The sequence below is a fragment of the Pelodiscus sinensis genome, chromosome 10 (assembly GCF_049634645.1).
Source record: "Pelodiscus sinensis isolate JC-2024 chromosome 10, ASM4963464v1, whole genome shotgun sequence".
Classification (NCBI taxonomy): Eukaryota; Metazoa; Chordata; order Testudines; family Trionychidae; genus Pelodiscus; species Pelodiscus sinensis.
The window spans coordinates 19,029,903-19,050,873 of NC_134720.1; the positions used below are offsets into that span (position 1 = coordinate 19,029,903).

Below are 20,971 nucleotides of genomic sequence, written 5' to 3' on the forward strand. Positions count from 1 at the left end.
TTTAAACCAAGATAGTAATAGGTGTTTGGTCTTTTTTTTTTTTAAAATTCCATCTAGATACAGTACATATTTATATGTGCAAAAAGTTTGTGCATTTGATTTTTTTTTTTTTGGTCTTGTCTATTTTTCAGGCTGGTGCACCAACAGGACAATTTCCAACAGGAACCTCCTCAACAAATCCTTTCTTATAGCCTTATAGACACTTTTACCCAAAAGAACTCTTATGTGGTCACATAACATCTCTGCGCCTCTTGCACTGTTGTCTTGTTTCACTGATCTTAGCTTTAAACACAAGAAGTCTTTAATAAAAAAAAAACAAACAAACCTGCATTGTGTATTAAAACCACTAGGTAATATGTGCAAAATGGGAGGCTATGGTAACATCCTTAACCTGTGAAATGGCAGGAGAAACGTAGCGGTATCATGTATATTAAAAATTGGCTAATAAGTAATTGCAGATACCACATTCATTATGTTGCAGAACTGTACATATTTTTTTCTTAGAAAATAGCTATTTGTGCATATCAGTATTTGTAACTTTAACACATTGTTATGTGAAAAATGTTACTGGGGAAATAGATCAGCCACCTTGAGGTGCTGTTGTATCTCTTGGAATGAATTACCTACATCATTTTAACCATTGCTATTGGAAGTCATGAAGTCAAATTGGAGGTTTTGTTCATTCTTCAAAACGTTTTCCATTCCTAAAGAGCTCTTCTATTTATACATGCCTACATTCTCTATAATGTAGAGGGATACCTGTCTGCCTAATAAAGCTGATCATGTTTTGCTACAGTTTGCAGGTGAAAAAAATAAATATTAGGAAAAAAAGACTATGTGTATTCTTGCTGCTGTGCAGTAACAAAAAATGGGTTGAAATGTAAGCAGTGTGCGCACTGGTACATTGGTCCATCCATGAACACTTAAATGAAACAAGGCAAACACAATGAGTCTGCAGGTTTTACAGGTAAATTGAGGACAAAACTTCCATATGATTCAGCAAGTCAACTTGATACTATTTCATTTCTCTCCTTTCAGTACCATTCAGGTCAAACTTAGGTAAAGCCTTCATGCACTGGTTAGCTGTAGGGTGGCATCAGGATTTAGAAGCCTTTGCATGCGCTTGCCCAGCAGACATCAGATGTCTGTGTGTGCAAGTGTCCTCAGAGCTAGGCAGCAGCTGGATAGAGGTTTTGTGAGTGTTTGTATCAACTAAAGCGTTGGACATAGGTGCTTAAAGAGACAGCTATTCACCAGCGCCCATTTGTGAACTTACATAAGATACTAGCTCTTAGTTAGTCTTTATCCTGAATGCTTGTACATTGATGTGTGATTTTTAGGATATTTGGCCACAACAATAGATTCAATTACCAGTTGTATCAGATATTATGTTGTAAATATATATCAGGCTGGTCTGTTTTTTGAAAGTTTTTTTTTTCATGCTGCAATCTACTGTAATTCTGATATGACATAATAATCCAACTGACCAATAGGTCTGGATTTCATTGATTCAGAATATTGTAGTAAGAGGATAACTTGAAACAATTTGATTGTTCATGTGCATTCCAGTCAGGTGCGTACGTGGATGTATGCATGGTACGAGGAAGATTTTACTCTTATCAGCTAGTCATTGGGTCAGCCTGTGTGCCACCTAGAGTTGCACCTTCATGGCATCGAATATAGAGTCCAGTTGACCTGCCCTCTGTTCAGTTCCTTCTTACCACTGATGACGATTAGGTAGAACTTCTCTGCTCTTGTCTTTGAGTGTGCTACCAGTTAGCTTTTACATATAATTGTACAGAGTTCATAGTTAATAGGTATAATTCAGATTTAATTACTTAGTATTAATAGGGCTCTTTGGGAAGGCTTCTCCCTTGTGTCCCCAATAGTGGGATATGCCTAGGTTGCCAGGCTTCAAAACCTGTGCAAAGTGCATGCCTATGAGTGATCCCCACACTGTCTGAGGTGTCAAGGTGAAATCCATCCAAGGGCAAGAACTTCAGACCAAGCATCCTGAAGGGTGGAGCAGAATGGCTGAAGGTGATACTGACGGAAACCAGTCTTCAGATGCAGCAGTGAGTTAATCGTTCTTTGTATGGAGCCCACCTGCGCCATTAGTGGGTCTGGTACCATGTGACCATTCCAAGAGTTCCTCAACCAGGACGCAGGCACTACTCTCAATCCCCAGTGCCTCAAAAAGCAGCAGCATGATAAGGATCACTCTGCCACTTTTTTAAGAACAGGGAGTCTGCTACTGAGACCCCCAAGTAGGGCCACAACTTAGCGACCCTGCCACCACATGACCTTGCATCGACTCCTCCCAACACAAGGAGGGTTGAGTCTGCAAGTCCTGTTGTCACCACTCCCAACCAGGGACTTGTAACGACCTTTGATACCAGAGGCTTTCTGTTCTGCACAGGACCTCATGTATGCCACAGTGCCATTCTCCCCACTGAGGCGGGGCAAGTTGCACAAGAGAATGACCATCTGCACTGTCCCGCAGCAAGCCGGCAACAATGATGCAATCACCAATTGTGCCACGTCACTCTCCCAGCCTAGGACTTCCCAAAGCCCCACTCGAGGCCCTTCAGTACCCGGGAGTACAGCAGCTCCTTGGTCTTCAGCATCAGAGGCCTCTGACTCAGTCTGACTTCTATAGCTCAAGCAGGAGTGCAATCAGGAGCAGGAAATCTTCCTGGCGAGGCAATAGTGCAGCTCCCACTCAGCACTGCGGCCAGTGCAATGGCAGACCATGACGGGGGTCATTTTGGACACCTTGGGTTTTTCACCAGAGCCAGGATCACCCTCCTCACTCTAATTCCAAGGCAATGTCGGTGTCCTCAGTCTCCTTTGTGCCTCTCCTTGGCACTGCAGGCACCGATGTTTTTGTTGTCTCTCACTGTGCCCATGATCTACAGCATATTGATTTAAACAGCGATCTCTGCATCAGTACCAGCACTGGCAGGACCTTCTCAGACACTGTTGGTTCTTCTGGTACTGGGGCCAACACCATTGTTTGCCTCACCGGTTCCCATCCTTGTGTTGACAACAAGGATGCAAATGCACCAAGTGGAGTTGGCTACATCCTCTGTTTGAAAGGCACCGGCAAATCACCCAGACCCGGTTCTCCACCAGGAACCCCATTCCCGAGACCCCTTTAGGGGGGCTAGCATGGAGGAATAGCCTATAAGGTTGACAATATTCTCATCCTTCCCAGATGAGGCATTAGCTACCACAGCCATGATCCCAGTCCTTGAAGACGATAGAGCCCTGCAACAGCTCTTGAGGAAAGGGAGTATTCAGGCCAAAGAATTCATGAAAGATTGCCCTGCCATTAGTAAAGACCATTTTGGACAACACAGATCCTGGGGAAGACAACGGAGTCTGTGGCCCTTGCAGCCGAGAAGAAAAGTAAGGTGCTATTTTGTCCCATTGCATGGGTATGAACATCTGTACGCCCACCCTCCCCCATCTCACTTGTCATTCATGTAGCTAACCAGTGAGGATGTTGGGGCTTTCAGGGTCCCTTTCCAAAAAAATAGGGAGGCAAAGCATCTCAATTGAATAGTCAAAAAGTCTATGCCACTGAAGGTCTGCAGCTCCAGATTTCAAATCAGCAGGCCCTTTGAAGTAGGTATTCCTACAATACCACTTGGACATGGCTTAACTTATGGAGCTACTACCCCAGGACTCCTGTCCTGAATTTTTGGCCCTGGAGGAGGAGGGCAAGTTGATTTGCAAGGCATCGTTACAAGCTTCCCTGGATGCTGCCACAAGGGTAGTGGCCATGGGTATTGCCCATGTGACAGAGTTCTTGGCCTCAGGTTTCATCCCTGCCATATAAGGTCTGTCAAAGAATCTAGGATCTCCCCTTTGAAAGTCTGTGGGGTTTTTTTTTTCCTGGAGAAGACAGATAAGAGGCTTCACTGCCTCAAGGACTTGAGAGCTACTAGTCCTTTTAACATTAACAGGCCGATCACACAGAGGAGGCACTTAATCCTCCTGTCTCCCCCGCATCCATAAAACCTCTGGGCTGTCAGGAAGGCCAGAGAAGGAGGAATAAGTGGCTGGAAATGGCCTGAATCCTGGCTTGCCCAGTTCAGGTAACAGAAACCATCATCTGGGCATAAGCAGACCTTTTGATGGAACTATCAAGGGGGACTCACAAGTCATGCAGCTGGATCCACCGTGCCTTGCCTTCTGATACTGACTGTCCCCTTTCTACCATGCTTGGTCTCTCATCACATTGGCTCACTGAGTCCTGCACTGGGTAAAAAGGGAATATTCATCCAATTCTCTGCCCTTCCACTCACCCTTCCCCATTCCTCTTCAGGGATCCTGTTCTCATGAACAACTCCTTATCCAGGAGATGCACTTGCTCCTAGCTCGTGCAGCAAGTTACTTAATTCTGGGGACAGGGTTTCTTAGTCCCATTATTTCCTAATTCCGAAAGCCAAAAGTGGGCTCAGGCCTATTCTGGACCTGTGAAAACTCAACAAATTTGTGTTTTAAAAAAAAAAAAATCAAGTTTCACATGGTCTCCTTGACTTCTGTAATCCCTTTCTTGGTCCCAATGGACTTGTATGTCACGCCCAGTTTAAGGTATGCTATTTTCATATTGCTATTTAACCTTCTTACAAGAAATACCTCAGGTTTGTAGTGAACAACATCCTCTGCCAATTCAGTCCCACCAATCAGCTGCTCCAAGAATGTTTACAGAATGCATGGCAGTGGTATCAGCCTTCCTACGCAGACACTGTGTCAAAGTATTCCTGTGCCTACACTACTGGTTGATCAAGGCCAGTCTCAGGTGAACGCTCATCTCAGGTTTATCACAGATGCATTCAACAATCTGTCTCATAAATAAGACCAAATCTGAGCTGTCACCAGATAGAGTTTGTGGGAGCAATCCTAGACTCCAACCAGACAAAGGCATTTCTCCCAGAACCCAGGTTTAACACTGTGACGTAGTGGGGGTACCTGGCTGGTTTCTATGCTGCTGCCGTGGGTACCGCGACCCAGCAAAACAGGATGAGTCACTATGCAAACGAGCATGGCCAGCCACCCCCCATGGAGAGGAACAAAGGAAGGTGGAATGCTGCCCTGGCTGGGGGGCAGGGGTGGAAGAGGGGGAGTTAGTTGGTGTCTGGGAGCAAGGAGGAGAGCCTAGGGAAAGAGGCTGGAGTTTAGGGGCCCAGTCTCTCCCATCTCAAGGGGGCCTGAGGCATCCTAGCCCAGCTCTGTGACCAGACTACATCTGTGCTGTGCTGTATCCTGGAGAGGCAATAAACTTCCTCTATTCCACCGGTGGGTGCAGTCTGTTTGTGCCATTTCGGGGTGCAGGAGACGGGGGACCCCCAACACGCTGTCACAAACACTAATGCCCAGGTACTCAGACAGGTCCCCACTACAACAGCAAGGATGTACTTGAAGCTGCTGGGGCACATGGCAGTGTGTACATTTGAGGTGCAGTATGATGGGCTCAGACTCTGATCTCTCCAGTGTTGGCTAGCATCAGGCTGTAGACTGGGCAGACAATCTGCACATAGGGTAATACTGCCCAGGATAGTTCTTGACTCCCACCTGTGGTGGATGGATGCTCAGATGGTTTACACAGAAGTCCCCTTTGTGGCCCAGCAACCATTCCTATCCCTAGTGACAGACACATCAGATGTGGGTTGGGAAGCCCACTTAGATCTTAGGACTCAAGGTTTTTGGCCCTTCCCATTAACATGAGAGCTCAGAGCAATCTATCTGGCCTGTCAAGCTTTCAGCTTCTATCTGGCGGGACACTGCATTTCAGTCAGCACAGACAATAAAACTGGCAATGATCTATATATTAACAGAGGGGTGCATGCTAAGAAGCCCTCATGTTATGGGATTTTTGTATAGAACATTCTGTGTACCTGCAGACCTTGTACGTACTGGGGAAACCGAACGAACTAGCAGATCACATCAAGTCCTTCCACAAGCATGAGTAGTCATTCTGCCTAGACACTGTCATCACTTTTTTGCAGGTGGGGTTGTCCCCAGTGGATCTCTTCACCACATGTCACAACAAGAAGTGCCATTGGTTCTGCTCGTTGCAGAACCACAGTCCAGATTTTACTGCAGACACCATTCAACTTTCAATGATTCTGTGTGTGGCGGTGGGAGGGGAACGCCCTTCTTTAATACATGCTTGTAAACAAAGTACTCATCAAGATCAGGAGGGACCGGGCTAGAGTTATTCTCATAGCCCCAGCTTGGTATATCTATGATATACCGAGTCAACATTGGTATATCTCCCTGCTGGACATGTCAGTACAGAAACTGGCTCTGCTCCCCCTGGTCCTGGACCTTCTCTAACAAGAGCCTGTTAGCTTATGCAATCTGGACCTCGAGTCACTACATCTCCCAGTATGGAAACTCCATGGCTAAACCTGTTGGAGCTTTCCTGCTCAGAACAGGTTCAGGAGGTTTTGCTAAGCAGTAGAAAAAGCCATCCACAAGATCTGTTTATCTTGCCAAGTGGAAGAGATTCCTGGTCAACACAGCAGGGATTTCCCCTTATGCACAGCGATATGGACCATTTTAGACTACCTGATTGTTCTTAAACAACAAGGTCTATAGGTTTTCTCTTAAGATCCACTTAGCTACATTATCTGCTCTTCATCTAGAGCAGGGGTCTCCAAACTACGGCCCGCGGGCCGGATGCGGCCCGCGAGGCCCTCTCATCCAGCCCGTGGAGACCGTCCCTGGGGCGCCGCCGAACGGGCCCTTCTTGCCGCGGGGGGGGCCCTGTCAGGGGTGTGCGGCGTGTACTCACGCCGCGCCGGGGCAGGAGAAGCGGGCCGCTCTGCTGACAAGCGGCCGCGCGGCGGCAAACGGCGCAGGGGGCGGGGGTTAGCACGGGCGGCGTTCCCCCGCCCAGACTGACAGGGCAGCCGGCCAATCGGGGCAGGATGGACGGTGGTGGTAACGCCCGCCCGGCGACGTGCGGGGGAACGTGAACCCCGGCGGGAACTTTAAAAAGGTGACCCCTTCCGCCCGGGGGGGGGAAGGAGTGAGCGGTGGCAAGCAGGAGGGGAGGACAGCGTGCAGAGGAAGGGGAGAGCAGGGGGAAAAGCCCCCCCCCCTTCCAGGAGAAACGGATTCGCAAAGCCAGAAATGTCTGCTATTTTGGCATCCAGGAAACAATTTCACCATTCACACTAATACAGGTGTTCATGTGTAGTGTATCAATGTGTTATTAAATAATAACTGAATAAAATAATATTAAATAAATAATTTAAAACAACATCCATGTTTTGATTGTTTTTTATTTGGACCTCAAGTGTGTAGTCGGCCCCCGAACTGCTGTTTGATAGTTAATGCGGCCCTCGGGCTGAAAAGTTTGGAGACCCCTGATCTAGAGGTACTTGGCTGATCTGTTTTCACAAATCCCATGGTTGGTTGGTTGGTTTCTAAAGGGCCTTGAGAGATTATCTTCTCAGGTCCAGCAACCTCTTCCTCCATGGCATCTTAACCTGGTCCTACCCAGACTGATGGAACCACTGTTTGAGCCACAGGCCTCATGTTCCCTACTCTACCTCTCTTACCAAGGTAGTTTTCCTGGTAGTGATTTATGTTGGCCAGGAGGGTGTCTTAGCTTAGAGTGCATACGTTGGAACCATCCTATATGGTTTTTCATAGGCCAGTGTCCAACTTTGACCCTACCCTTTTCTTCCATAGGTGTTCTCTGTTCCATATAAAACAAGACCATGTTCCTTCTGGTGTTTTACCATGAGCCTTACTCTCATACTAGGGAACACAGTCTCAACATTTTAAATGTTGCAGGGCTTTAGCTTTCTACATAAGACAGAACTAAACTGTTTAAGAAGTCTTCCCTAACTGTTTATAGCAGTGGCGGACAGGATGAAAGTTCAGAGGAGCTTGTCATGGATAGTTTCTTGTATCCAAAAATGCTAGAAGTTGGCAGGAGTACCCCAACCAACTCTCATAGCTCACTTCTTCCAGGGGGTTTCTGGTCCAGATCCCTACTTAGGAGATCTCTAGAGTGGCAACCTGGACTAGGAATGATGCGTCCTTTGGTATGGGCAGAGGTTCAGTCAGTGCAGAACTCCAACCCCACCTCCTAACGAGAGCTTGTGAGTCTCCTGATTGGAATGCACATGAACAAGAAATCGAAATAAAAACATGCTTCCTCGAAAGTCTTTCTTGAGATGTGGTATTCATGTCCAATCCAGTCCCTGCACTCCCGCCTTCCTATCTGTGGGAGTAGCTGGCAAAAAAGGATCTGAAGAGGGGGCAGGTTGACTGGGTTCTACTTTTGGTACCAAGAAGGTGCTGCTCCCAGGGGAGCCCAGGTCAACTCTAGTTACCTGCTAGGGAAAAATCTTCTGGCTATCGTGCTTGTGTGTACATGCCTGACTGTAATCATGTTAACATACCTTCTTGCAACTGTTCTTAAAGATATGTAACTATTTTCAAAGTGAAGAACTTATCAGCATGTCTTGAAACCATGCTGAAAGCTGCAAGTGTAGCTCAAATACTAGGTCATCTTGGAAGGACACTTTTTGGGAATTCTCCCAGAGGTTTTTTAACTAGCACAAGGGAATCTATCACTTTATTTTTTGACCCACAAGGTCAACTGGTGATTCCTATTCTAAATGTTAAAAAGGAAAGGACAACAGTAACTTTTACCTATTGCTTGTTACATCTCAAGCTTTTGAGTAGTTGTTAACAGATTCTTTTGCATTAAAAGTACTGAAATTTTCCTTTAAGTTAATCAGATGTTGCATTTGGGTAAGTTTAGTTATAATTTCCAAATAGTGCACATCTTGAAATTATCTATATAATTTTATACAGTAAGTTTTCCTTCTGCTTACTATTACCAGGTGAAACAGGCATTTAGGGATTTATCAATTTTAGTTCAGGGTTGGCTAATATGTATTAGCAAACCCCACTACCCATTTTTCCTATTCAAAGCAAATAGGACAGGAAAGCCCCTATGCTCTGTATTTCTGTATAGCTTCCAGCTAGTTAACAATACAAGTGTCATCTCTTCATGCAATAGCAGCTTCTGTTTTGTGTAATGGCAGTTTAGTAGTCAAGCAATTCTAAAGTACTGCTTTGTGGATCTAGTGGCTATTCACTGGATAGTAACTGTATGCATGAAGGGTAGATGAGAACACAAGTTGAAACTGCAGTACTGCCACGCTGTGACACATGCTCTAATTCTGTATATTAAAACATTTAATGGATTAATTGACAAATATTAACATATGTATGCGGTAACTGACTCTTCTATAGCACTTCATCTTTGTGTGTGCCATTCAGTAATGGAGATGTAAAATTCCAAATTAAAAACTCATTGATGAAAGAAACTATATATTAAGGCTAAAATTTTAATTATACTAGAAGGTTGGAAAACTAAATTATAAATGTCTATTAAATATAGTCTCCCCAAGAAATATGTAAGAATGACAAATCTGTGATGGTAAACTGGGGCAAAATGACTGTGGAACATTAGTTAGGAATTGAGTGGTTAACCACATACCTCATTTGGAAATAAAATATGCAGTCAGGCTGTAGCAGAGAACCCCCTAACCTCTTCCCCACAAAAGCAAGTAAAGTTCCGTTTTAGAGGTTAGGGGGTAATGTTTTTTGGGGAAAATTGACATGATAAAGACATTTCTTTGCTTGTTTCATTTGAATTAAGACAACAGTGTCATTTTTCTCCTGCGTAATGTGGTTTTGAAAGTTTGAAAGTCTCAGTTCAGTTGTAATCTTTTTTGATGGAAAAAACTAATGTTTTGTTGAGGTTCTACTGTGATCTCACTATTGGCTCCAATTTTCCAAAACACTTAAGTGCATGTGCTTTTAAACCCTCCCCCACCTCCCTCAAAAAAAAGGGGAGGGAGGAAGAGTGCCACATACGGTGATTGGTAGTTGTGTTGCTTATTTCACTTTTGGAAGCACTCAACTAATGACAGTATAAAATTCTCAATGGAGTAAGTCCCATAGACTGCAATAATTAAACATTTGCGTAGGCTGTGGTGAATTTTAAGTGCTTTTCTGGGTTCAGCTCCTTTGAAAACGAAGTATTGAAGGCAGGATTGTATTCTTGTATGTTTGTTTCTCAGTACTGCATTTGGAGAGGCCTATTTGAAAGTGAAGCTTATACCTGTAATAGTTATTAAAGTCACATTAATACTCTAGAATATGCATAACTAGTCTCACGCTGGAGTAACAGACTAGTCAGTCAGAGATGAGCTTCTTCCTCGTTCCTTGCACTTCAGTGAAGCATGTCTGCAAAACAGTATCAAGGTGTATAAGCTACAGGAATGTTGCATTGCTGGTTGCTACCTGTTTACTGATCTGTGTTTCTGAATGCTCCTGAGAACTTTGGAAGAGCTCTGTGTTTTTTCTGCATTTGGGTGGAGATAAAGGTATAAGTTTCTTCTCAGAAAAGTCCCAGCTAACAGTGCAAAATAGCTACACCCCTTTCTCCCTTGCCCTTGGAGAATGAGGGGAGAGAGTACATGGACATGAAGCCACAGGGATCCCTTCCCTGGGAAGGGGCAGGAACAAACCCATTTTTCACAAAGGGAGGAGAGATCAGAGCTTCAGGGTTCTTCGTACACCTCTGAAAATGTTTACTGCAATCCTCTCGTTTCCTATCTAACAGCCTTCTGCTCCTGAGGGATGCAAGACAAAGAGCTCTGCCTGTCTCCTCAAGCAGCTCTGGTTGTCTCTGCTTTCCCAGAAAATGGGAGGGTCAACGGGGTTTGCAGGTACTTCTGGCGAATTGAGTGAAGGCTAGTTCCCTACTCTACCAAATGTGTGCACAGAGTGTGGGCTTGCATAGTGGAGCTGCCAGAACAGTCTTGAACCAGGAGTGGAAGTGGCTATGAACCAGGCTGCATTTTAGTCACCTGTTGGGATCATCATGGTTGTCTGTACGTTCTCTCCAAACACACACAAAGGAGACTTGCTCAAGGGGATCAGGGTTTGTCCTGTAAGTAGCCAGTCTCTCCAGTCCCTCCAGTCCCTCACCACAACAGAATCCCTTCATCCAGGAGCCATTGCCTGGCTAAACAGGGCCTTTCTTGACCTTAGCTCCTCCTCACCTCTTCGCTCAGCAGGCCCATATTCCCTGGGTGTGCAGCTCTTTGGCCTGACTGCTAGACCCCTAATGAAAAGTCTGAGGGGAAGTTGTGTTAATCTGTAGCTTTAAAAATGAGAAGTACTGTGGCACCTTTTACTAACAAATATAGACTTTTACCATGAACTTGAGTCATCTGAAGAAAGCTAATACTAACTAATGAAAAGACACTTGAATAGCTAGAGGAGCCCCAAATAACTTGTTTTTAGTTGCTCAAATTGTGAGCATCTCATATGGACACATTCTGGACTAAGCAGTCAAAAGTGAATGTTAAGATAAGTGGCTGTGTTGTAAGAACAGAGATTCATGAAGCTCACTTGGCTAGCAGAAGTGAGGATCTTTTCAGGATAGCTTTGTGAATTGCTCAGTCTGAGATGTAATGGACTGTACCCATGAAATTTCTTCTGAACATTGTAAAGGTTGAAAATGAGACCCCTTTTTTATTGTTACAGAAATCTCATGAATTTAGGCACCCAAAGAGTCCTTGTTTGTTCAAGTCTTTTCATGAGAGATAGTGAGATCTATAATTGTCATCTTGAAAACATTAATCCATTTATGTAGGTTCCAGAAATGCCATTCTTTGCCTTCACAAACCTGAATAAAAAGAAAACTAGTACTCTTACAGATTTATCTTGTTGATGAAATAAAAAACAAAAAACTAACACGTCCCATATGTTAAGGTTGCAGAAGATTTCTGTTGTTCTTGCTCTATCTTGTTACCTAGTTGCTATGTTTTGCTGCAAGGATGAAGTATGGCTATTTTGCCACCTCTTTATTGGCATGTTTGTAAATCACTTTGGGATGAAATTTGCTTAACAAATGTTAAATGTATGCTGAATTTTTATGCATTTGATAGTGCTTTCTGTGGCTAGTTAGTTTTTTAATATTGACCAATTAATAGTTTTTTCTGTGCGAGGAAAGGATGGCAGGGCTAGCGTGTTTTGTGTTTTTTGTTTTTGTTTTTTACACAGAAATGGGAGAGACTTTTTTATTTTTCACAAAGCGAGTACACAAAACAAGTAGGGGAATGCCACAGTCTCACCTGAAATCAGCCTTTTTTCAAGTTAATGCTGTCCATTTCAGCTAGCTACTAATTTAGTCTTTGGAAAAGCTAAATTTAAAATGTAACTATTTTCAGAGGATTTCCATTTGAGAAGGAAGAAAATGCTTATCAACAGAACTGGGTGCAATGCAAATAATATCCAATCTCAGACCTTTGGAATCCATTACAACGGTTAGTGGTCTGAATCACTTGTATGCTTTTGTGTTTGGATTCAACAACCTTATCAAAGTGTTTCATACTGTAAACTGACAGCAGTCTGAAATCTAATTTTAAACTAGTAGGTGAGTTAAACTCCATAGGACTTGCATGTAGTAGCTTTCCTTTTTGGCGAGGGAGAGAAAGATGACTTGGTGTGATTCATGCACAGAAGGAATTTAAAATTACTTTTTTTCCAGTCACTTTTTACGTTCTATATTTGTCAGTGATGTCCTTTTTAGCTCTGCTGAGTTTCAATGATTTCTCATGCACTTACTAAAAAAAAAAAAAATTCCCTTTTAGTACTGGAGGCTCGTTTTGTTGTACGACTTGTTTTAATTTATGAACAGCATTAGAGATTTTTTTTTAACTTTGAGTGTTTGGGGATTTTTCTGGGCCTGAAAGAAGATGATCACAGGCTTAGGTATGTTCACTGTCATTGAGTGGAGCAGTTATGCACATCTGCGATTGTGGGAGAATTAATACAGTGTAAGGAAGTTACCAGTTTTTAAAAACTAATGAAATTGTATTTCACTGGTTATCCTGTTCATCTAGTCTAATCAGCTAAATGTCATGCTCTTGTCACAACTTGTTCAGGTAAAAACAGTGCAATATTTGTTGTCCCTCCCTCCCCCCAAAATAAACTTTAAGTGGAACTCCAAACTGTTTCTAATGCATTCCTCTTCTTTAAAAAGTATAAAATAACTAATGTCAAACTACTAATTATTATTTGAATCTGCACTGTTGTGGTTTTTATTTAAGTTGCTATTTTTATGAAAGTCATGTAACATGATTTGAAAATTACGTAGCTAGCCTAACATGTCTAGATGTTGGCAGCAAAATATGAGAAATAGAGTGAGCACCCACGCAATAGGCTAATTCTAGTGTTGGGTCTCCTGAAAAGTCCCTGTTCATTTTCATATATCCCACTGCTATGGCTGAAGAGCTGCTTGTTGCTGCAACTCTAACAAGATATAAGAACATTGTGGCAGTCAGACCCTCCAGGCTATCAAGTAAGAATAATATATCTATTTTAGTACAATGTTAAAATACCAGTTTATAGTATTTCTGAACTACTGTATAGGTAGCAATTGTAAGTTTATACAAAAGGTCACTTTTTCAGAAATAAAATTTTGAATTAAATATTTATATATTCATTTCTCTTAAGACAACCCAAACTGATTTATTTAGCGATCATGTTTGTAGAATAAAGGGAAGATGACTTTTTTTTAGCCTGATACCTTGCTGGTAAGAATGGGCGGCAAACAATTCTCCATTTTAAAAAACAAACAAACAAAAAAACCCAAAAACCCTTATTGCTTTTACTGTGGAGTAAAAAATGGGGCTGTAGCATGGTTTTTCCTAATGTCAACCGTAAATTTCTTTTGCTGCGATTTGAGCCCATTGTTTCTTGTCCTACTCATTGAGATGAACAAGAGCATTTTTTCGCTCCTCTCTTTGTAATAACCTCTTACATATTTGAAACCTGTAATTGTGTGCCACCTCAGTTTTCTCTTCTCCAGGCTAAACAAACCCATTTATTTTCAATCTGTCCTTGCAGCTCAAGTTTTTAGACTTACTTATTTTTGTTGCTCTCCTCTGGAACTTTTCCAGTTCATTCACATCTTTCCTTCTTCTTTGTCTATTCATATATTTGGGTGAAAAGAGGATAATACTTACCCGTGTGCTTCATATAGCCATTGGTAGGGCTAGGTAAGTAATATCTGTACAATTGCTTTGAGTGGAGAAACTCTTATGTAAATATGAAATATTTATAATTTTCTTTTATTGATAGTCTGGCTTTGAGAAATACTTGGAAAGTTCAACAAAAGTTTGTTATGGGGGAAAAAAAAGTATAATGTGAGACTGGACATCTGTGAGGCAGATCTGTGCTTTCTGAATTTCTCCCCTCATTTAGCCCCGATCGTGAAAATGGCGATCGGGGCTTTTTTGTGGAAAAGCGCGTCTAGATTGGCACGGACGCTTTTCCGCAAAAAGTACTTTTCCGGAAAAGCGTCTGTGCCAATCTAGACACTCTGTTCTGAAAATGCTTTTAACGGAAAACTTTTCCGTTAAAAGCATTTGCGGAAAATCATGCCAGTCTAGACGTAGCCCAGGAGTGAAAGGTCCAGTTTTCAAGAGTGATCATAAAAGTGGAGGGGAGGAAACAGCATTACAGGTACACAACTAAGATGAAATGTTATAAAGTGCAGATGCAGTAGTTCTTTTAAGGTACAGCAGGATAGAGCATACGTAGGTAGAAGCTGCCTGGGTCTACCTTGATCAAAGGTATGAGCAAAACCCTCTTCTCACTTAGTTTTTGCTACTCTAATTACCAAATAGAATGGCTTTTGGAATGGGAAGCAGCACATGTACAATTTTTTCAAAAGCCTAACTGAGCGAGGGAAAACTAGCATTTTTCGTGTAGAGCACGATAGTTATACTATTGTGTAAATAAATTCATATCCAATAAAATCAGTCTTCCTTTATTGGCAAAAGGTCAGTTCCTCCGAAAGATATAACTTAGTATAAATCAGTTCAGATCAATGGTACAATTTTGATTTGCACCAGTATTGCCCATCTCAAGCATGCAAAAATCATGTCAGGTGTTCAGAAATCACGATTAGTTTTAAAATCATGACTTTTTTTTTTTTAAATTACATTTTCATTGGTTTCCCGTTTCTGAGCCTGTAGGGCACAGTCATTTCAAGTGGTCAAGCTTTCCTAGGTAACCAGAAAATGGCTCTTTTTTCAAAATAAAAACTGAGATTTTTCACACATTCACATGACTCCAGGAGTGTCTCCTTCTGTATCTTGATTCCAGAAGCTAGTGTGGTGAGGTGTTTGATTTAAAAAAAAAAAAAAAAAACCACAATACCTGTGATAAGGTCAAGAGAGCTGGCAACATATCTGGTATTAAACTGTTAGGCAATTCTTTCGGTTAAAGAAAGTTTGTTGTGATTTTTAGCATGGACATACATGAAGGACTAAATGCTGCTCCCCTTACCGCAATCTTGCATTGACGTCAGTACGAGTTTTGCAAGCGGGCATTTTTGACAAGTTAGAGGTACAGATGTTAGCATAGCTGGTTATAATCTGGTTTCTGATGCTTGTTCCTTATTGTTCTGATGTTCACTGGAGAAATTCTGTGTTTCTTTTTTGCATTGGATTGAGGCAATTGTGTAAATGCTTCTGATGAAGAAAATTCCAGCTATGATTGCAAAGTAACCTCCATAAATTAGGAACTGGGGGGAGGGGAGGAAAAAAAGAATGCAGAAGAATTGGTGAAACACACATACTGTTCTGGAGAAATACCCACCCCTTTCTGAACTAGTAAGTATAGAGATTCTATACATTTGTTCATTCATGCCATCGCTAAATTTCTGCAAGCACAAATTTCATCTAGATGGCTTATCAGATACCAGAGGATCTGTGTGAGATGCAGAAGTGTCATACTGGCTCTTACACCAGCCCCTTGCCCCTCCTGGCCCACATCATAAGACTATGATCAGGAAAGGAGGCGTGGTCAAATAATTCTTTAGGTTCTCAATGACCAGCTACTGCAATGGCTCCTTGGGGTATATAGGCAACCATTGTAAGAGAGAGCAGCCTTCGGAGACGTTAGTTTATTCTGAAAGCAGGACTATATCAATATGGTCCAGGACTGAGAACACAAGATCTGTTTGCACAATATCAATGATATTCTATCTTCTTCTGGTATAAGGCTTATTGCATCTTGGAAAATACTACAGTTCTACCTTGTTCATACAAACTTCAGATGCTGAAACTGTTAACTGAAATACATCGTACATATCAAACATTTATCAATTATGCTGATAAACTGATTATCCAGAAATGATGATCATTCCTCTGATAAGTATGTAGGCTAAGATGTACTGTAAATTTGTCTTCATCTCAGGATCTCAAGATGTACTGTCTTAGCACATTTGTTACCTTCACTGTAGCACGGATCAAAATTTAACACGTCAGGAAGCAACTTTTTGCCATTCACAGTGAATGGGGAGGAAGGAATATTTTTAATATTGTGAAAAATGTAAAGCTCTGAGCATTTACTAAAAGCAACAGAAATTACTGTCAAGTAATACCTGAGAGATACCAGTTGAATTTCGAAAATGGCTGATTCTATCATAAGCCTGCTATTGTGCCTCTGTTGTAGGGGCTTTAATTCAGCATCTGTGAAAAGAAACCACCTAGGGGTCTTTACCATTTTGAACAATATTTTGAGTTCTCTCCCCGTTGACCATAATCCTTTCTCTATCAGTTTTGTCAGACATTAACATAACTTTGCTACTAAAACCATCTGGCAGGTAAATAGTATAGCCAAGTTATTGTGCAGATGTAACCCTAAGAGGATAATCCAAGAGAGAGGTGCTCCATGCTGGGGGAATATGAAGGGGATGAGGGCATCAGTAGTGTGCCAATCATCAGTCCAGGAACTCTGCCTACTTGTGCTAACCAGCCAAGAGATCTATAAAGTTATGGAACAGTATATCTAAACTCAGAAGGCACACCTCTGCTGAATGGTGTGTCTGAACACCTTTTTGGTGTTCTTGGAGCCCAAAGGGCCAGCAACAGCATTGTGGAATTTCTCTCTGAGATGTCACCGAGGGAACTCTACATTCACCTATAAATTTGGTAAAGATTGAAACTAACAGAAGATGTTTTTGTTTTCCATATTCAAAAGTGAGTTTTCCATGGACTCTTTTGTCTTACTGAAATATCTGATGACTTAGAGTACCCATATGGTGAACATTTGTTTGCTTAAGTCTTTTCCTTTGTATTGTCAATGCATATTATTTTTACAGTTCGCATCATGAAAGCATAAGTCTGATAGGCATGCAAATTCCAGAGTGGCATTTCTTAAACCTGCCACATCTAGGGTCAATTGGTGTGAATGGTCAGAGCTTCATTGACTTCAGTGGACCTCTGACAATTTACACCCTCTGGGGATTAAGCTTATAGAATTGTTGCTAAATCACTCTTTTGATATGAGAGAGAGTGAGCGCCTAGTTTCTGGCCGTTGCTGGTCATGAAAGATCCCATGGCACTCTTTGTAGGAGGCTAAGTATCTTTGTCCTTACATGCCCCTCCCCCACACATGACCATAATCTCTTAGGAGAGGTTTCACCTTTCATTCTCTAGGATCAGGGTATCCACTATAATCCCCATTTTTGCATATGGAGAACTAAGGCACAAAGACACCAACTCAAATAGTTTTATACTCTACATACAGAAGTATTCTGTGCTGTTGGATGGAATCAGTATTCCCACTGACAAGTCTCAGAGGAGTAGCCATATTAGTCTGTATCTACACAAACCACCAGAAGTCCTGTGGCACCTGAGACTAGCAGATTTGTTAGGGCATAAGCTTTTGTGGGTAAAACTCACTTCAACAGATTAATTAGTCAAAATTACAGAGGCAGGAATATAAGAGAAACAGCAGAATAATTGATTTGCAAATTTAATACAATCTAATTAGGACTGAATGAGGATTTAAAATGGTTATCATGCTACATAGGCAGTTTTCCCCCTCTTGGTATTCACACCTCCCATCAACTGCTGGGAGTGAGCCACGTCCACCTGACTGAATTGGCCTTGTTAATACTGCTCCTACACTTGATAAGTAACTCCATTCTTTTGTTATACTAGTAGTTAGAGTCCTGTCTTTGTAACTTCCACTCCAATTCATCTGAAGTGAGTTTTACCTATGAACGTTTATGCGCTAATAAATCTGGGTATGTCTACACTACCCTCCTAGTTCGAACTAGCGGGGTAATGTAGGCATACCGCACTTGCAAATGAAGCCTGGGATTTGAATTTCCTGGGCTTCATTTGCATAAGCGGGGAGCCGCCATTTTTAAAACCCCGCTGGTTCGAACCCCGCGGCTACACGGGGCTCGAACTAGGTAGTTCGGACTAGTGGAATGAGGTGTACCGGTAGTTCGGAATAGGAAGCCTAGTCCGAACTACCTAGTTCGAGCCCCGTGTAGCTGCGCTGCACGGGGTTCGAACCAGTGGGGTTTTAAAAATGGCGGCTCCCGCTTATGCAAATGAAGCCCGGGAAATTCAAATCCCGGGCTTCATTTGCAAGTGCGGTATGCCTACATTACCCTGCTAGTTCGAACTAGCGGGGTAGTGTAGACATACCCTCTGTTAGTTTCTCAGGGTACGTCTACACTGCACATTTATTTCAAAATAACATATTCTGGAATAGTTATTCCGAAATAGCTTATTTCGAAATAGCGCATCTGCATTAGAGAAGCCTGCCTCGGATTAATTTTGAGGCTTCCCTGAAGTATCTCGATTTAGAGCCCCAGGAAGCCCTGGGGAGGAATAACTTAGAATGGCCCTGGTTGAGGGGCTATTTTGAAAGAGCAGCAGTGGAGCGTCTACACGAGTCTTGTTTTGAAATAGCTATTTCAGAATAGGTGGTGGTCCTCGTAGAATGAGATTTACAGATTTCAGAATAAGCCGTCCATTATTTGGAAATTATTTTGAAATACCGGAATGGCTGTGTAGACATGCGTCTTGTTTCGAAATAATGCTAGTTACCTTGAAATAACAGTGCAGTGTAGGTGCACCCTAAGGTGCCACAGGACTCCTCATAGTATTCCTACTGTGTGCAGAATGGCTGAGAGCTGCAAGGATATAGCAATTATCAAACTGGCTCCGCCATCCAGCAGAGATTCAAAGTGGGGTCCCCTCTCCATGTCTTGCCCTCTTTGTCAGCTACTCAAAATGTTTGTGTCAGTTCCACCCTCTCTTTACTTTCCTATTATAGTACCTTAATGGTTCTGTCCCTTTTCTCCTTTTCCAGCCAAGTTGCTGATGGTTCCTTTCCACTTCTCTTTAGTCAACTGGAAAGTATCATGATGATTCCAAAGAGGGAAAAATAACTTACAAAGGTTTTGGCCATATCCTGCTGCAATTGAACTCAGACAAAATTTCAGCTGACATTTATGGGAGCAAGACTGGGAGCACTGAATATACCTGAGACAAGTAGCTATTATGCCTCAGTTTACACATGGGAAAACTAAGGCAGAAAGGTACAGTTATCTGAATTAAGTTACAAAATAAATCGGCTTCTGAGATGGAGTGAGACTGCAGGAACCTCTTGACTTTAGTTCTGTGCTTAGTCCAGGCTACCTCGTGTGTTACATGGTGGCTAGAGATATGTTAATTTCTCAGCAGGGTTGGGGGTAGGTAGTTTAGTTGTATTCACTTAGACGAAGTTGGCAGCAGCCCAACATTACCTGCTCAGTCGTGCATTGGTCTGCAAAAAACAAAGGATCAGTAGAATGTGATCCTAGAGTGTGGATCTGGTCGTCTATGGGTGAGGGGCTAATTTATGCGCTTCATGTAAAAACTTTCAAACCTCCTGACCAAGTTACAATAGTGCTGTCTATGCAAAGGAAAGGATAAGAAAAATTGAGTTGATTGCTTAAAATAGAAATTATGACTTCAAAGGATTCCTTTTACAGATTTAAGGTACATGAGATACTAACTTTAAACAGTAAATGTGAAATAAATTAATACTATTTACCTGAATGTCTACCTTCAATCCCAGACCTCCTGAATCAACTATGACTACGGTTAAAATAGTCTGAATCACCAGTGCAACAAAATTATTGAGTCCAAACATTAAAGCGTAGCGTTCCATGCTTAGATTGACAGCAATCTGAAACCTAAAATTAAATGGTTTGTTAGTTGAAATGCAGAGAACATGAATCTATTCCCTTCCCTTTCACTTGGGAAAGGAAGATGATTCACATGTAGAACAGTATGTCTAGGCTAGGATAAAAGGTGTGTCTGAATAATAGCGTTAGTAACATTTAAACAATCCCTCACACCCCGTGTAGATAAGGCAAGATGTATTTGAACATATTAGTTTTCTATCTCTGTCCTTACAAGCACCTCACTCCCCACATTAGTATAATCTGTTAGAAGTTTCACCTTCGATCCTCTAGAACACGGGAGGGCAATAAAACGGCAGCAGTTCACCAGGGTTAGCCCCTGGTGGGCTGCTGCCACTATATTTACCTGTACCTCTGAAGGTATAGGTGACTGCAGCTCCAATTGGCAGGGAATGGCATCCACAGCCAGCAGGAGCTGTGATGCGCTGTACTTGTGGAGGCATAGGTAAATATGATGGGGAGGGGGGGAGCCGCTGCCTAGGGGCTAATCCTGGCAGATTGGATCCAGCCTGCCTGCTGGTATTTGCCCACTCCTGCTTTAGGATTAGGGTGTTCTCTGTAATCCCCACTTTGCATACGGAGAGCTGAGGCACAAAGGAAATATGCCTCTGACGGCATAGGGAATTAAACCTGCGTCTCCCCGGTCCCAAGGCTAGCACTCAAACTTGTGGACTATCCTTCCCATTCTTGGTTCAAATAAGCCCTTTGGGATCTAACAGATTCTCTTAAGAACAGTGTTTCTCCTGCTGGTTTGGAGTTTGAGGATTAATTCTTCTCTGCTGAATTCCGGTAAGGTTTTTCTTTCCCTTCCAACTGTTTTTCTTTGCGTTTATTTAAATCTTGGTAAAA

At 42.4% G+C, this 20,971-nt stretch overlaps 2 protein-coding genes across 22 annotated transcripts in view; one reads left to right on the forward strand and one right to left on the reverse strand.

Moving 5' to 3' along the window:
- AGFG1 (ArfGAP with FG repeats 1) overlaps positions 1-15,057 on the forward strand; it is a 77,660-nt gene extending 62,603 nt beyond the window's left edge. For all 20 annotated transcript variants that reach the window (XM_075937598.1, XM_075937607.1, XM_075937605.1 and 17 more), the window contains one exon: positions 132-15,057. In XM_075937598.1, the coding sequence (XP_075793713.1) occupies positions 132-191 (60 nt within the window). In that variant the 3' untranslated portion in view covers positions 192-15,057. The remainder of the gene's footprint in view (positions 1-131) is intronic.
- A 204-nt stretch (positions 15,058-15,261) lies between these two features.
- The window catches only part of SLC19A3 (solute carrier family 19 member 3), a 30,228-nt gene continuing 24,518 nt past the window's right edge, over positions 15,262-20,971 (reverse strand). For both annotated transcript variants that reach the window (XM_006119887.4, XM_014571932.3), the window contains exons 5-6: positions 19,972-20,113; positions 15,262-15,652 (exon numbers count right to left, since the gene is read on the reverse strand). In XM_006119887.4, the coding sequence (XP_006119949.2) occupies positions 15,497-15,652; positions 19,972-20,113 (298 nt within the window). In that variant the 3' untranslated portion in view covers positions 15,262-15,496. The remainder of the gene's footprint in view (positions 15,653-19,971; positions 20,114-20,971) is intronic.